Source organism: Varanus komodoensis, unplaced genomic scaffold, assembly GCF_004798865.1.
Source record: "Varanus komodoensis strain SLA01 unplaced genomic scaffold, ASM479886v1 scaffold3, whole genome shotgun sequence".
Lineage (NCBI taxonomy): Eukaryota > Metazoa > Chordata > Lepidosauria > Squamata > Varanidae > Varanus > Varanus komodoensis.
The window spans coordinates 43313482-43331274 of NW_025335761.1; the positions used below are offsets into that span (position 1 = coordinate 43313482).

At 40.1% G+C, this 17793-nt stretch overlaps 1 protein-coding gene across 1 annotated transcript in view; it reads right to left on the reverse strand.

Moving 5' to 3' along the window:
* Positions 1-17793, reverse strand: part of KCNK10 (potassium two pore domain channel subfamily K member 10) — a 73191-nt gene that overhangs the window by 34080 nt on the left and 21318 nt on the right. Inside the window, exon 2 of the mRNA XM_044436622.1 lies at positions 8702-9039. Within this exon, the coding sequence (XP_044292557.1) occupies positions 8702-9039 (338 nt within the window). The remainder of the gene's footprint in view (positions 1-8701; positions 9040-17793) is intronic.

Below are 17793 nucleotides of genomic sequence, written 5' to 3' on the forward strand. Positions count from 1 at the left end.
ATAAGAAAAATATTAGGCCTGAATGGGTCCAGAAAAGTGCTTGACTGTCTATAATGTAAATACAGACAATACAACATCTGTAAATCCAAAGAAGACTCAAATATTGACACTTTCATTGCTAATAGACTCCTGGCTAATCCATCAAAATTATGTCTTAACATGAAGAACATAAGGTTTGGTCATTGACTGGAGGGTTTAGAACAAGCTGGCTGGTATTGTAGAACAACAAATATACTTCTGGACATCAAAACTGGGGATCACCTAAAATGTATGACTTTTTTCTTTTGCTAAAAGGTTAGAAACAAGTACATTGTACGTAAGAACACATAATGGGTGGCTTCCAAGCACAGGAAGCCAGTGTGGTGAAGTGGTTAAGAGTACAGAACTGGGACTCAGGAGATCTGGGCACTAATGCTCACACAGCCATGAAGCCAGCTGGGTGACTTTGGATCAGTCACAGACTTTCAGCCCAACTTACCTCACGGGGTTACTGTGTGAGGATTGGGAGGAAGATGATAATTATGTAAGCAGCCTTGTGTTCCTTGAAAAAAAAGAAACCCACTTGGATACAAATAAATAAATAATGCTAAGTCAGGACACTGGTTCAGCTAGCTGAGTATTGTATACACCAAGCATGGAGAGACCTTTTCAGCCTGAGAGCTGAATTCCAATTTGCCCACTTTCTATCTGCAGCTAAAATGTGATTATTATTGATTTTAACCCCACTCATAAGTATTCAGGACAAGAGTTCTACGTGTCTAAGCAGGCCTGAATCACTCTGCAGCACTTACAAATAGCATCCCAAATATGTAATAAAAATATCAACCGCTGCATGCCTACTCAAAAGTAAGCATGAACAATATGTCTGCTCAGAAGTAAGCAGGACAAACTCCACATGTCTATGCACAAGAAAGCAGGACAAGCCTCAGAAGGAGCAGTGCTGAATCATGAAGCAGCTTCCTTCCCAGGTGCTGCTCATTGACACCTGTATGGAAAAGTTTTTATCTAAGAGCCTTTCTGTGCTGAAAGAGAGTGAAGGGCTTGGGGAAGAAGCTGGTAGGCTAAATGAGGAAACCCTGAGCATTGTATTGAACCCCTTACATGGAGTTCACCCATACCAGGTCTATGTGATTGGAGGAGACTCTTTTAAGGTTTCAGACATGAGTCTTTCCCAGCCTGCCCCCAAGATGCTAAGGACTGAAGCTGAGATCTTCGGTGTATAAACCATATTTTCTACCACTGTGCTATGGATGTCTCAAAGTCAGACCACTTCATTCAACACAAGTCTCATTCCTCTGCATTCACCCCAGTTCCTATCTGCAAGCACACACTTCCTTCCATTTAATAATCAAAATCCCAATCAGTCTTCCCTTGCCTTGATTTAAAAACTCAGAAAACCCAAAACTAACTTTCTAAAAAGCCAAGTACTTTTAAAGAAACCAATACAAAGCATGAAAGACACATTTGCAACTATGAAATGAGCATGAATTTGGTCCCATTTGATGATTTCCTTTTAATGCAAACTTCTAGAACCTTCCAGAATGTATGAGTAACAAAAGATAGAGATGGTAATCTCTCTTCATGCAATGACTCTTGCCAAAGACAGACAATGGACAGTGACTACAAACACTGAAGGAATCTACATTTATTCTACAGTATTTAAATTATTTGGTAAATCACCACTTTCCCTGCTTTGAGGGGATCACCTTGCAAAGCACATCATTTAAGTTCCCATCTTATGCACTAAAACCACTGTCTTCATTAGAAATGAATTAGCTTCCAGCCACACACGGTCCGAACATCTTTTAAAGAGTGAGTGAACAGAGGCCTCCAGGAATCCTGGCCAATGGTTGTCATGAGGCATATTGAACACAAAAAGGGATATTCCATTGTGGCCAATTAAGTTCCCACATTACTTCCATTGCTGTGAAGAAAAGAAAGCAGGTGCTCATATTGCATTCCTACGTGATTTTATTACCATATTTCTATTGTCTGGGCTCTATCAGAAAGATGGTGAGGAGGTTATTAAGGTTCAGCAAGTAATGTAGTGAACTTTTCAAGTGTCCAAAAGACAAAGTGGACTGGAATATGGGGAGCCAAGCACAGGGAATCCAACACAGATTCCTCCATATCACCAGTTAAAGCCTTTGTACACTGACATACTGGGCCTCCGTTGTGTTGCATGAACCCAGCAAGCATGGAGGTTGGACAGCCCTTGTGTTACTTTAAGACAGTCCACAGTTGTTTAACTCACACATAATCCATGCTCATCAGGCTCATATAACATGACAGCTCTCAAGCAGACACAGGACATACAACTTGGCACCTGCAGGCACAATCACTCACTGTGGGATAAACAACCTCTTGATAAGTCATGGCATGCCATTCAAACCTAAGTCACTGTCACTTACCATGGATTGCTAATATAGACAACTGATTTACCAAGAAGTGAACGACTTATAGGTTAAATCATCTGGAGGACCACAACTCCCATTCTCTTTCACCACTGAATATGCTGGCTATGGATTGTGAGAAGTGCTGCCAAAATACCAGGAGGGCTAGAATCTGTGACAGGAAAAGAATGCAGCCACACACTTGTCAGTACAGATGACTGAGCAAATCCATGATGGAAAACTCTTGCTAATGCAGGACTTGATTGCCTATACTGGGCCAATTTCTTCTAAAGTAGCATCTATCACGCCACACTTTGGATCTGTTGCCAGGGGATTTGTTTGTACATTAAAACGAGTCTTACATTGCCATTCTGAGGATTGTGAGTCGAGTAATTAAAAAACCCCACAAGTAAGTTTCAGACTGATAAGGAATGTCCCTGTCTAGGTGCAGGTTTGAATGCATCTACGACAGCATAACCCAAAAGAGATATTTCACTCATGCGCACACATGCGCATGTGTGCGCACACACACAGGTCAGCAGATGGTGCATTGCAGTCAGTGGCTTTGCCAACTATAAGCAGCCATCAGCATTTTAAAAAAAATCCATATGGAAGTACAATAAGAATACCATTCTGTATTCTCACTCTATTTCATCAGAACTACTGCTCTGGGGGTAGTTTATGTTTAAAAATACATATATCTGTGATATATGTGCAATGATTTCCCAGCCTCCAAGCAAATATCAAACAGAAATTTTTCTTTCCTGGAAAAAAAACCCAATTTCAATACTGTATGCTTTCTGGCTGTGACCCATTTTGCTATGCAGAACAACTAAACCTATTTTATTTTCTTTACGGAAATTATTCCCACTGGAATCAGAATAATACCTAAGAACAAAAAGTGAATTCCCTGGAGTGGCACTTGCTCAGAATACCTGGCTTGTACAATGACCCTGCCTGACTGTTCATTGGGTCAGTGATCACTCATTAGCTCACTGAGGTTAAAGGATAGGACAACATGTTCTGTGTCTGGGAAAAAGTAGAATCTCAGTTACAGTTCAGGCTGCAGCAGTGCATGGCAAAATACATACTATTTTGCCCAGGGGAAAATAGAATTAAAATTAATGTGAAGGATGCAGTTTTCGCCAACCAGATGATTTGGACTGCAAGTCACAATCACCCCAGTGAGCATATCTGCAGTCAGCAATTATAGGAGTTGTATTCCAAAATATCTTGAGTTAAGGATGGATATTTTTGTTCACTTTGTTTAATATTTGTTGTTTACAAGCAAAAGTTTGTTCTGACTGCAGAACATCAGTTTGCATTATTTATTTATTCATTTATTTATTTATTAAAACATTTATATGCCATCCTTTGCCGCAGCCTCAGGACAGCTTACAAAAATATCAATATAAATAACAATATGATAATACAAATCTCAATAAAAACAATCAATAAACAATACATAATACAATAAATAATCAATAAAAATAAATCAAACAAATCAAATAAATCAAAAGTGACTGTTAAAAACCATTAAAAAGAGTCTGGACAAAAAAATCCAAATGTAAACATTCATATGCCTTTTTCTGCACAGTTCCTTCTAACTGTTCTTCAATATATATGTACTGTTCTTTAATATATGCCCTTTATTGTGTGATTTTTCCTAAAGTACAAAAATTTGTCCACAATCAGAGAACTGCATCACAAAATTCAGAAAAGTATGAAAACTGAATAATTGCTTTCTATTTCTTACATTAGTTGATGATTCAGTTAGTTTGTATTAAAATATGAACCAAACAAATTTGTCTTCATCTGGAAGATATAAGGATCGTGAAGGTAAAAAAACAGGTTTCCACCTTTCCAGGCCCAGAAGTTGATTTTTAACACAACCTACAACTTGAATGTTTTCAAGTTTTTATTGTATATATCTGTCTTTATCCACTTTGTTGCTACTTCTGGCTTTACTTCATGTCTTTGGATAAAGAACAGTGGGATATACAGTATTATATGGGATAATTACACAAAACATGAAATAATTCTTCTGTTTATCCAAAAGATGTACATTTGTATCCAGCAAAAGCATCTGAGAGAAAAGAAAAAAAGTGAGTTTTAAGAAGATGCAGAGGTTTTAATTTATCAGAATAGAAATGAAATTTGTAACCTACCACCCTCAGACAAAATTCAGTTGGTTGATAAAATAAGAATCTGCCATATCTTTCACTGGCATCCACTTCTTGACTACTAACACTCAAAGCTCATAAAACAACTTAACATTTTCATTATGCACAGCACATCACTAAAGAACCATCACTAATGGTATTGACTTAGAAATGAATGTACTCTGGATGCAAAAATTTCTTAGAAAATGCTAAAAAAGAAAAGCCTATTGTGAAATGAACATTTAAGGAAATGAGCCATCAAGTGTATAATAACATATAAATAGGTTAGCCTTAAGGCACGCAACAGAGTAATGTACCTGTTTGGCTAAAATTTACTCCTCTGTCATGTCTATCCAATCTAGATTATAAATCAGTATGACGTAGGCAGCAAAGTATCACATTTGGCTCAGACAGTTCTGGATCTGTATCTCTGCTCAAATATGAAGTTCATCAGATAAACTTGCACCATCCTAATCTGAATCTAGTAAAGTGGACATTTTGAAGTGTGATGGCAAAGTCTAGGGCAGGAGCAAGCAACATGCGAGTCTCCAAATCTTCTGGCCTACAATTCCTATGTTCTCTCATCATTGGTAATGATTGCCAGAACTAATGGGAATTGTAGGCCAAATTATCTCAATGGCTGCAAATTGTCCTTCCATGGACTAGCGCAATCCAGAGGTTGTGCTACGCACATAGACACAGGTTTCCAATCTAGTGAGGTGAGGGTTTTACTCCCTTCCTCTCATTAGTCTAGAGGCCATTCAGATTCATTGCGCAGTTTTGCTAGAGTGGAGTGAAGTCAGTGGCACAAAACCCAGCTGTTCTGTCCATCCTTTCTGAAAATAGATTTATCCCCTGAAAATTCAATTGGCATTTTAAACTTGCAAAGAAGTATATCAGTTCATACTGCTGTTTTTTGTCCAGCACAGGAAGTGTTGGAGTATTTGGGCTAGCAGCCAATTGTGCTTATCAAATTTTGGTGCTGCTATGAATATTTTGAGAAATAGTAAAAATGCCATTTTTACCACTGAGAGTGTAAATGTGATTTTTATGCATAATTTGAAGAGTGAGCACTTCAGACTCTGGAATGTTTTGTCTGATGTTAATCAAGTACTCTTCATCATTGTATTTCATATATCAAAAGCCATCAAAGACTAAATACTATTACATGCCAGTTATCAAAAACAAAATAGCTGACATGTCCACTATCAAAGACAATGTGACAGGCCATTAATGACAGCTACTGAGCACTGTTAAACACTATCTATCACATATCCAATATTGATCTTCTATATCTGTGGCTATCAAGTGCAGACTAACAAGTGGTTTTAAAAGAAGACTGAATGAATTCATGGAGACAAGGCTACCACTGGTTACCTATATACTGTATATCTGCCTATATACACAGCTGCAGAGGTTGCTTTTGCACACCTCTTGCTTATGGAAAGCTGGTTGGCCACTGTGCAAACAGAATAACGGTTCAGAAGAAACCTTAGTGTGATCCAGCATGGCTCTTCTTATGTTTGTCTATTCTTAAATATTTGCACACTCGGGAAAATATTTGGGAATATTTTACCCAAAGAAGAACATGAAGGAGCAGAAGACATTATCATTGTTCAAGTCCAGCAGACCTGGCTGTCCTATTTGAGATACATTTTTAGTACCCTGTGGAAACTTTTCTGAGATCTTCAGAGGAAAAGAGGAGTAGAAGAGCAATAACATGGCATTCTCCAGATGTGTGTGACCACAACTCCTATCATTCCCAACCAACATGATCATTGGCAATTATGGCAGTTATCTGGAGGGCACCAGCTTGAGGAAAGCTGAAATGCAGACTCATATTTACCATCAAAATTAAGAGTGTGTGTTTAGGGCTAAATTTATTTTAATACTAAACAGCAGCTGTTTGAACCATACACAAATATCAGGAACCTCCAAAATCTGCCTTAATTCACTTCAGATGTGATTCACTTTCTTTCAAACCTATTGCACAGGTAGGATTTTTCACCCAGCAATATATAAATATGCCTTTAAAAAGTAAAACAAAAACCCCTCCCCCTTTCTTTGATATTCAAGTTTTCAAAATCCACATTTTTTAATTAACAAGACCTCATTTTCATCAAATACAAAATGAAGAGCTGCTCTTTATTACAATTTGTACTGCCCTAATGAGCAACATTTGCAGCCAATTTGTGCTACTAATGAAAGCACCAGATTAAAAGCACCAAAACAGAGTCCTTTGTTTGCCCACACAATGAGCAGCAAGAGGGTAGCCTTCCTCTTCTTTCTCTCTACTGGAAACCAGAGAGGAAAATCAGATCTCAAAGGCCGCTTATACTCTGAACCCCTGCTTAGCCTGACAAAGAAAGTTTCTGGAACTTGAGCCACTATCTATTCGGGACTGTAGCAAGATGAAATGCATTTCACACCAGCCAGGGATCAGCCACCAGATGATAACAGTTTTGATCACTAGCCCATCAGCTGAATTCAGATTGAAGGATTAGGCCAGAAGCCTTCACTCAGCACCATCAGCTTGTCTCTGTGGGCTTTTAAATCCCTATTTAGAAGTCACCTAAGAGGCTGAGTGCAGATGCAAAAATTGCTCGCATTTCTGAATCCTTGCTAATTAAGTTACACACAAAGTCGATGCAGAGTCCTGTTTGCTCCAGAGCTTATGCGGCAGAAGTACACTTTTGCTTAGGATTTTATTATCATCAAGCATTTCCTTTTCCTTTCTTCTTGAGTTGCTTAAAGAATCCAACTATCTTTTTCATGAGACTAGTTCTGTCAGCTTGGATTAATTCTAGATGCTTTCCAGTTTTCCCATACTTTACTTATGAATTGAAAGTGGTTACAATTAACTTATTTATTTATATCCTTCCTTCCTTTCACTGCAGAACTCAAAGAGAACACATAGTATTCCCAGTAGTCTTCCCTCCAAGTACAGACCAGAACCAGATTTGCTTAGCTTCAGCAACTGTGCCTTCAGACCATTTCCCCCCATAACTGTGATTGGCTTATGAAGGGACCAAATGATGCTATAAACAGAAACAAAACCAAAACAGATCCTCTCTAAGCTTCCAGAGGGAAGACTACTGTTCCTGTGTTTCTTATTTCCCTCTTCCTCATAAAGCAGCGGGAATGTATGAGTCTTCAGTCCCTTGGGTTACCTAAAATACTGAACTTGAACTTCAGGGGAATTATGTTTTCAGAACAAGGAAAGAGAATGGCTGGGCTCAGACACCATGGCAACCCATGGTGGGTTTTTTTTTTTTTTTTACACCACTGTTGATTTGTTATGTTGTTCAAACCCAATTGTGGTTAAGTCTGGACTTTAGAAATTATGATAAGAAACAGCAGTTTGTTCTGTGGTTGCTCCGTACCACTGTGGCGTGTGGTGTTTTCTGAACCCAGGATAATGGTTTTTACATTCCTGGTACACAACTACCACAGAGTACCCTGGAAAGAGTGACCGCTGCAGGAGCTTCTCCAGCCATCCAGGCCGTATGTGTGGGCCAATGAAGAACAGGCTGATGACATAAGCAGGGAGCTATGCACCTTGGGTTAGATTTCAAAAGTAGGGGCTGATGAGATACTTGCCAACTGTGGGAGAACTGAGCAGAGACATTGGAAACCTTCAATAAAGTAGAAACCATTTGACTGCTGTCAAGTAAATCATGATTTTAAAAAATTGTAAACCACAGAGGGCTGTTTCTTACCTTGCATGAATGCAGCTAATATCTGTTTCACTATGGTTTATGCTTAATAACCATGATCATAGAATAGTAGAGTTCAAAGGGGCCATGAAGGCCATCGGATCCAACCAGAGGTGAGGAAATTGGTGGCTCTCTAGATGTTGTTGGACAATAAGTGACATCCTTGCCCATTGGCCATGCTGGCTGAGACTGAGAGGAGGCTGAAGCCAACAACTTCTGGTGAGCCAAAGGTTCCTCACCCTGGTTTAAACAAGCCATACTTTCCTGATTTCAAATAGCATGGGAAACTGTGCTCATCTTAAATATGAGAGAGGATTATTTTAATCTCCTTCTCATGGCAGCAAAAGAGAAGGGGAGCTTGAAGCTTGCTGAGGCTGAACACAGAGTCCTTGAAGCAGTTTTCTCAAGATAGCCCTCATAGTTCCCTCACCTTAATCAATGCCTCCAGCTCCTGTTGGGATACACAGTTGTTCTCCTGAAGGAATTCTGCCTTATCATTGGCTATTCTGTTCTTCTGGCTGCTTTCTTCTGGCTGCTCCAGGGCACGGAACACAAGCCCGCCAGTGACCAGGTAGGCTACCACTACAAAGAAGATGGCCACTACAGTTTTCCACTTCATGACCGTCTGCAAACCCTGCGAGGGGGTTTCCATGCTTGCGATCACAGTTGTCCGAGGGGAGGAAACGGACCGTCGTGGTGCTGGTTGGTGTGTGTTGGTCTTCTGGGTCTCAGGCTCACAAGCTGGAGGAACAGCTGCCGGAACAGACACTAGAGTAGAAAAACAAATTGGGTTGTTAATACTCTCTGTGTAATTATTATAGGGGTGTGTGTGTGTGATTATCATCACTTTTTCGCTACTTACAAGGCTGAAAGAGTCCATTTCACTTGATTCCAGATTTTTGCTCAGTAACTGGTGGGTAAAAATTGAAACCTTGTAGTGGGCTATGCTGGTGACTCCTGTCTCAGTGGGCTTCTTATCCACTACAGTTTTTATACTGAGCTTTATAGGTACTTGGTGAAAGTCTTTTGGGGTGGAGTTCAGCAGCATGGACAACTCAGATAAGACTTAAATTAAATGCTGACAGAGGAGTCTCCCCTGCTTAGTAGGAATCAATTAACTTATTTCGGATTTTTTTAAAGGCTTAGCATTCCACTTCCCCGATATTATCAGATCTTGTCATGGTACATTCTTTCACTCAGCAAACATGTGGAAGTACACAATTTCAATGTTCATCCAATAATTGCTTGAAAGTCTTTCCAGGGTACACTCATTCCACCAAAAGACTTACTGCAGCAACTGATAAACAGTATGATGCAAATAAAAATATAGGCAATTGCTTGCATTTTTCTATGATTATCCTTGCAAACACAATGGAGGGGATACTGGTAGGTAGAAAAATATACTGCCAACACCATGAAAATAGTCTAATTTCATCTGATAAGTAGAAAAATGAAAGCACAATGATACAGCTAGTCCAGCTCCCTCCTTTCAGCAGTGGCCAGCCAGATGATTCTGAGCAGCCCATGATCAGGGTATGAAGCACCCTTCTGCTTTGTTCAAGATGCCAAACACCCACTTTTGTACTATCCCTTTCCCCACACTCCCCAGCCGGTTCATATTTCATGGCCACCAAGCACGTCAATCTTCACTGAACGTTAAAGAATGGCATCCTGCTGAACCTACTAGAGAAGTGAGGTCGGGACACGAGCGCTCAGTTCCAGCAATGCTAACATCTTTTCTTTCATCTATGGGCAGCTGTCACTCCCGTTGCCAGGGCAATTTAAAATAGCTTCTGACTGAGAATTAGGAACTGACCTATCCAGGCAATGAAAGAAGTCAGTCTACCTTTTTTGATGCATGTGTCTCTTCCTCCTCTACAGCTGCTCCATTCCATTTCCCCTCCCACTGGATCGTCATTATTTCCACACCAGGCTAAACTTCAGTGCCGCTATGTCCTTATCGGACTGCTTAGGAGGAAGATTCCCTTTAGGCATTTGCAAAACTCAGGGTGCAGGACATCAGTAGGCAATATGTGAAACCCAGGGACCACCTGGGTGGGCTCCTTCTCCCCATTCCTTTCCCCTCCCACACCCACACACAGATGCTTCCCTGTGCTCTTTGTGTAACAGCAGAATCAGGCAGCAGTCCGATTCTCTAGGGAAAGGAGTATGCAGAATGGCTCTTCCCACACACCCAGCAGAGCGGTGCCTCCTCCTACCCCAGCCTGAAACTACCTAGCTGCACCCTTGAGTGAGAGGAATGGAGAAGAAAGACCACCAGCTGTGCCTGCTGCTAAAGGTTAAGGCTGCAAGCAGACACATGCTGATCTGGGACTGAGTTCTGCTGAACTGAATGTGAATTGTTGGTATAAGACTTCTGTAATGAATGCCAGATAAGGAGTGTCCATTCATACAGCAACACTGATGCTAACAGAAACCTAAAGCAAGACAAAATAAGAGCCAAATGAGACCCAGCTTTTTCAAAAGAGGGGTGGGGTAAGCAACACTGGCCAGGTTTTCAGAGTCTCCAAGGAAAAGAAGCCAGGGGTTCTGGGGTGCTTTGGAAGGCATCCCCACTGTATGCCTCACCGGGTTCAGACAACACAACAAACCACATGCCACAAGGATAATTTGGCAAATCACACAGCATGCGACCAGTACACCCGGGGGTGGGCAAATCAAGCCTCCAGAGTCTCTTTGATGGAAACCCAATCACTGTGCAGAAAAAAATTAATCCTTTCCTCCCGTCGCTGTTGCCCCAATTGAAATTCTCACCCTCTGAGGAGCTGCAATTAGCTCCACTGTGAGGGTGGATGAAGAGAGAGAACCCATGACTCACATTGTATTTCTTAGGGATTAATCAATCACTTATTAATATTTAGCCAAATAAAGATGCAGGGAGCCAATCCATGCAGCTAACATTAGAGATGTGGAATTATAAAATCCTAGATCTGAGCCCAAAATTTCTTAAATGGCTCTTTTTCTACACTCTCAGACTAACAAATTCAAATGGATTTAAAAAAGTGACCCATGAGCCAGTTCAAGTCCCAGGCTCAGAGCAATGATGCCCTCATCCTGGCCCTTGTCACTCAAGGTAACCTACAAGAACCACAATACCACTGGTGTGTTCTAAGGACGGCAAAGTCCATGCATGCAAAAGATTCCATATAAATCCCGAATATAATTATCAGTTCTACATGCGTCAGTGCAGAAGCAGAACAACAGCTCATTTTCAGTGTGGGAGGCCTAGTAGCTTGCGTGTGCTCCTTCCGCCTGTTGTCCTGTTTCTCAGAAAGTTGGAGACAGCACACACTGATGTACATAGATAATACAACAGGGATTGGGGGTGCAATATGCATCTCTTAATGAGTTCTTCCAGTAATTTCAGTGGGAGATAAATTGCATCAAAACCACTAACATTAATCCGTTGCATCTGCCTGTACAGATTAAGGCCCTGACCTGGAGTTATTGCTGATATTTGTTTGATGATCTGGCCTCCAGAATGATCTTTTTAGTTCAGGACTAGGAGGAAAAGAGGCTGGAAGTCAAATTCTGGTCTGTACATCTTGAATGATATTTCCAATAAATGGAGTATTACAATTCCCTGAAGTGTGATGTCATTTTTTAGTTAGCCTGACTCAGTTACCCCCAGTAAAGTGAAGAAATTTAATTTCTTGTTTGTCTGGTTGCATTGGAGTGCTTGGGTTTTGCATCATGAAAAAAAAGAAAGATGTGTGTTTCCCCGTTTGCTTATATATGGTCTGGTTTATCTTCCTTTACAGAATAGTAATCTCATCACATTTGGGTGAACTGCAGTAACAGTCATTATATGGTAAATGCCCTGGAGTGTTTCAAGTCCTTTCTGCCAAATACATTTTATTACATGCCTTTTATCTATAATTGTGAAGAAAGCGAGTAGAAGTTTTCTAGGGTAAAAATTGTGGACATTTTTCAAAACATAATAAATACATTTTAAATCAATTCAAAAAAAGTTGCTAAAGAACTAAAAAAGCCCCACCTAAAAATGAATAATGCATCACATACCCTTATCATGGTAGCAGTCTATCACATTAGCACTTAAAATTGTGGAAGCAGTTTAGCCACACCAGCAATAATGGGCAATTTGAGTGTTACACTTACTTTAACACCAGCAAGTTAAAAAAAAAAAAAAATTCAGCTGCAGAGGCGAGCAGCCAGCTATAATCCAAATGTGAGCCAAATAGTAAATGCAGCTTCTGAACAAATAGTGAGAGACCATTAATAACTTTACATACAGTATACCCATGACCAGGGGTGTTGGGAAAATTTGGATAAATCCTGTCTGAAAAGCATTACTCCTGTGTGCCTTTGCATTGTGGGATCAAATCCTGTCTTCCTTCTCAAAACCAAGCTGTCACTGTTTAAAACGGCATTCCCCCGCTCCTTTCTCTCACCTTTAGCTGTAGGCTACAGTAGGCCATTTTAGCCCAAATATACATTGTAAATAGTCATTGTTGGAATTCAGTTTACAATAATCTTTTGATAGCCCAGAGGGCTTCATGTGCCCTGATCATGCAGAATGTTTAGAGTCGAGATGGGGGTCTGAGCTTATCATGAATAGTTTCTAGTAGCTTGAATTTGCCTGTCTGAGCAGACCTGGAGATGGGTTCAAGTTATTCAACTAAAGTGTCAATACAGGCAATTAGAAATATTTTAATCTCATTGTTACAGTGTGATTGACTGACATTTCTATATCTGTTCTGTATGTGATGACCTCAGAATATTATTGTAATCTCTGCATTCTGTCATCAATTGCCCTGTACCTGTGTACCTATAAATGCCCTGTAATGGTATTGAAGCTTTGCAGCGACTTTATCTCTGCCAGCCTGGTAATGCATTATCATGAGTCAACCGCGGGAACCTGGGATAGACAATAAAGACGCGGAGGTTCATAACGATTGATCTTTCCTACAACGAGGAAAGATCCTCTTCCTCTTTCCCCTTCTCAAATTGAGATTCTGGGATTCTGACAGGGGTCAGCAACCTTTAACACTCAAAGAGCCATTTGGACCTGTTTCCCACAAAAAAGAAAACACCGGGAGCCGCAAAACCCTTTTGACATCTAAAATGAAGATAACACTGCATATATCATTTTTTACCTTAATGCTAGGTATATCTTCATTATGAGTTAGCTGCAGCTCTTGTTCAGTCACTAAAAAGTGTTATTTTTAATCTTACATTATAAACTAGTAGGACTCCTTTCATATATTTTGAATAGGAGAACAGCTTCCTGAAGAGTCAAAGTCAGTGCTAAAGGGCTGCATGCATTAAACAGCAAACCCCATAAGTTCATCAACAGTAAAAGCAAATGAATCTACCCACATATCATTAAATGTTTGGTTTTCTTCAGGAACTTTTCTTTTCTTCAATTTATTCATGATTGGCCTACAAGGCAAGATACAGGTGTGTTTAGTGACTGATTAGCAGATAAACAGTCAAGTGATGTGAATTGTGACAGGTCCCAAGGGCAGCTTTTATCATTCAGAGGAAGGAGATTACATTGGGACAAAGAGAATCTTTTCAGCAGGGTTTGAGTAACATGAGAGCCTGCAGGAAGCTTGTTCCACTCTTTCCCTGCACAATAGCAGAGGAATGTAGCGATTTACTTAGATTTACTTAACCAGCTAGCGCTTCCTGAGTGGATGCCTCATTATCACCTATTGGTATTTTGTAACTCGGGCGCCTTGGCAGATCAGCTGCTGTGCCAGAGTGTATTTTGAGCGACCAAGCCGCAGCAGAGGGATTCAAGAGCCACGTGCAGCTCCGGAGCCGTGGGTTGCCGACCCCTGCCCATGACCCCGACCCCAACCACAAATCTACACAACCCATGTGACTCAGGTAAAACCAGTCCTCAGTACAATTTGTGGCTCAGATTTATAAAAATCTGAACTCATTTGAATCTTTTACAGATTTGTCTAATATCCTTGGATAGCACACTTAGGCTCAGCGGTTCAAAGGCTGGCCTTTCATACAGAAGTAGCCAGGTTCAATCATTGGCATATCCAGCCAGGTAGGGGTGAGAAAGAATTCTTATCTCTAACCTTGGTGTGTTACTGACAATCATTGTAAATCACAGAGTTGGAAGTGGTCATCAGGTCCAACTGCTGCTGCTGCAGGTCACCAATTTACACCACCCCACTCAGATGGCTGTCCAGTTTCTTTTCGAATGTTCTAGTGTAGGAGAGCCCACCACCTCCCTAGGCAGCTGTTCCACTGTTGTATTGCTCTGACAGTGAGGAAGCTTTTCCTGATATCTAGCCTGAAACTGGGTTGTCGCAACTTGACTTGATTATTCCATGTCCTACACTCTGGTATCAGAGGTACCTTCCTCTTTGTGACAGTTTTTGAGGTACTTACAGAGTAATATCATATCCCCCTCAGTTTTCTCTTTTTAAGGTTGAACATACCAAGTTCTCTCAGATTCTCCTCATAGGTAGTGTTTCCAAACCCTGGATTATTTTTGTTGCCCTCCTCTGGGCCCTTTCTAATTTTTCTGCACCTTTCTTAAAGCTTGGTGCGCAGAACTGGACACAGTATTCCAGATGGGGTCTGACTAGTGAGGAGTATAGGGGAACTACTACTTCTCATTATTTGGAAGTAGTACTTCTATTAATGTATCCCAAAATAGTTATCTCTTGTATTTTAATTTATGTTGTGAGCCGCCCCGAGGCTTCGGCGAATGGGGCGGCATAGAAATGTTTTAATAATAAATAAAATAAATTTGCCCCTTGTTTGCAGCTGTATCACATTGTTGGTTCGTATTTAGCGTGTTGTTCACAATAACTCCAAGGTCTCTTTCCTTTTCAGTTCTGTTGAGCCACATATTCCCCATCTTATATTGATGCATTTGGTTTATTTTTCCTACATGGAGGACTTGGTCCCTATTGGATCTCATTCTGTTGCTTTCAGCCCAGCATTCAAGTTTATCAAGATCACCCTGGATCTCTATTCTGTCTTCTAGGGTGTTCACTTTTCCACCCAGGTTTATATCATCTGCAGATCAGATTATCTTTCCTTGTATTTCCCACCTAAATCATGAATAAAGATGTTGAAGAGCACTGGACCTAGGACTGAATGCTGAGGCAAGATACTAGTTACTTTTCTCCAGTTTGAGACGGTGCCATTGATAAGCACTTTTTGTGTCTAATTTAGCAGCCAATTTTGGATCCACTTAATAGTTTTTCTACCTAGTCCACTCTTTCTTAGTTTGCTTATCAAGATGCCATGGGGCACTATGTTGAAAGCTTTGCTAAAGTCAGGGTAGATTATGTCCACAGTGTTTCTGCTGTCCATTTGGGAGATATATTTTAAATTATGTAACTGCTTTTATGTTTTACTGTTTATGTGCTCTTGCTCTGTTATGTTTTAAAGTTTTGCTTCAAACTTCCTGATGTTAACATTTGGCACATAAGGTAAATTGTAACAATTTTCTAGATAAACCTATGTTCCAAATCCTGTTTATGCAAGGTTACCACCTGGCTTTGCAAGTTTTTGAAAAAATACACTATTCGAAAGAGTCACTGTTCCATGGTAGAGCACATACTTTGCATGTGACATGTTCTAGGTTCAATCACCAGCATCTCTGTTAAAAGATTCAGGTAGCAGGAGATGGAAAGTCCTGCTGCCAGTCAGAGCAGGCAACACTGGGCTCTGATTTGGGCTGAAAGATGTCTCATACATTCATAAAGAAATAAACAGATAGGCAAACAGTCTGGCCTGTTATGAAACAATTTCTTCAGTAAGACTGTTTGCTTGCACAATTTTGCCTACCGCTTGCATTCATTTGAAAGTAATTTTATTTAGAATATTTTTGATTGCTTACTGTCCTCGTTGAGTGCAATGTTAGCAGCAGTAAAATTAATATTTCTTAAGACAAAAGACTCTTTGCAAAACCAAAACAAGAGAAATGGCCACAAACCAGTTGGAACTGAAGACATCCAAATTCTACAAGAAGAAGAAAGGGGAGCATATTGTTGAACTAAGTGGGGCTCCATGTTTTCTGGCCCTGAAGGAATCCAATAGCCAGATTTCAAGAAGAGGCCAAAAGAATGGATACACAAATGCTCATGGAATCACTGGCTATGGGAATCCAGTTCCCTTCTAGCAAGCTACATCCAACCACCAAGAAAACAAGGGAGAATTGCTTCCTTCCCTTACTGTGAAAATAGCTGACACTCAGCTGGGATCCTAAGCATGCTGGTGGACAAAACTGCAGGGAGACCAAAATTACTTCTTGGATATCAGTTCTACTGACTGCCCACAACCAAGCATGACCTCAAAATACAGATCCTGGTGCTATCCATCCCAAGCGCAATCTTGCTTTCAAGCCACCTCCAACTCTGAAAGAAATGCCAGAATTCTTTAAGGTCTCTCCAGAGTCTGCATTTCCCAGTTTGAGATTCCATCCCCCTCTTATGTCTGTTTGTTAACTTATCATGGAAGAGGTTTTAATCTTCCTCATTAAAGGCAATGACAAATATCAGTTTATGCAACACACACATTAAATTGGCAGATCCTCAAGCCTCAAAGGGGACTTGCCAGTGTTTTGACACAGTCCTTTCTCCGAGGAGACAATGTCATTGGGGAAAGTAAGATCCTGTTTGTTTGGGGAGAGAATTGCATGGAAACAATCAGAAGGCATTAACAAGCTGGCCTTAAATGTCAGCATCTGCACACTTACTAGTTTGGCTCATTTTAGTTTTAATGTTCAGGAATCACCTCTCTGTATAAAGCCACCCTAGGCAATGGATAATAAAAGCAGTCATAAAAGCATGTAACACTTGTATTGCCATAAAAACAATAATACTTTAAAACAATAAAGCATGCATACACAAGCATGGCTATTAAAACTGAAATCTAAGCCTCAATTAAAGAATGCTACATTCTAATGGGCTGTGTGTATCTGAAGCTACATTATGTGAAGTTTTAAGAGGAACGTAAGAACTGTGATATTGGCAAGCACCATGGACAGAGCCTTGTCTGTGGTAGTCCCTTGAATGTTATATTATACTTTATTTGTATTATTACATTGCATTTATATCCCACCATTTTTTCTCTTGTGACAAATTTAAGGCAGTTTACAAAACTCCATTTTATTCTCACAAAAATAACCTTGTGAGGTCAGACATTTCTAGCTTGATTTTCAACCAAAAAGCACCCAGAGCAGTTCATAAAATATACAAATAACTATTTAAATGATACACTAACTACAAATTTAAAATAATACTAGCACAGTGACTAATTAAAGCTAAGAACAAACTAACTAAACCCCTAAAACCCAAACAACTCTTTATGGCTAAAAGGAAATTTCATGGGCAAAATGGGAGGGATGGCTAATATTCCAGAAAACAGAAATCAAATTCAAAGCAATCTTGATAGGTTGGAGTTCTAAGATGAAAACCACAGAATGAAATTTAACAAAATGTAAAGTTTTTCACCTAGGGAATAAAAACCAAACCCATCATTACAAGATGGGTATTATAT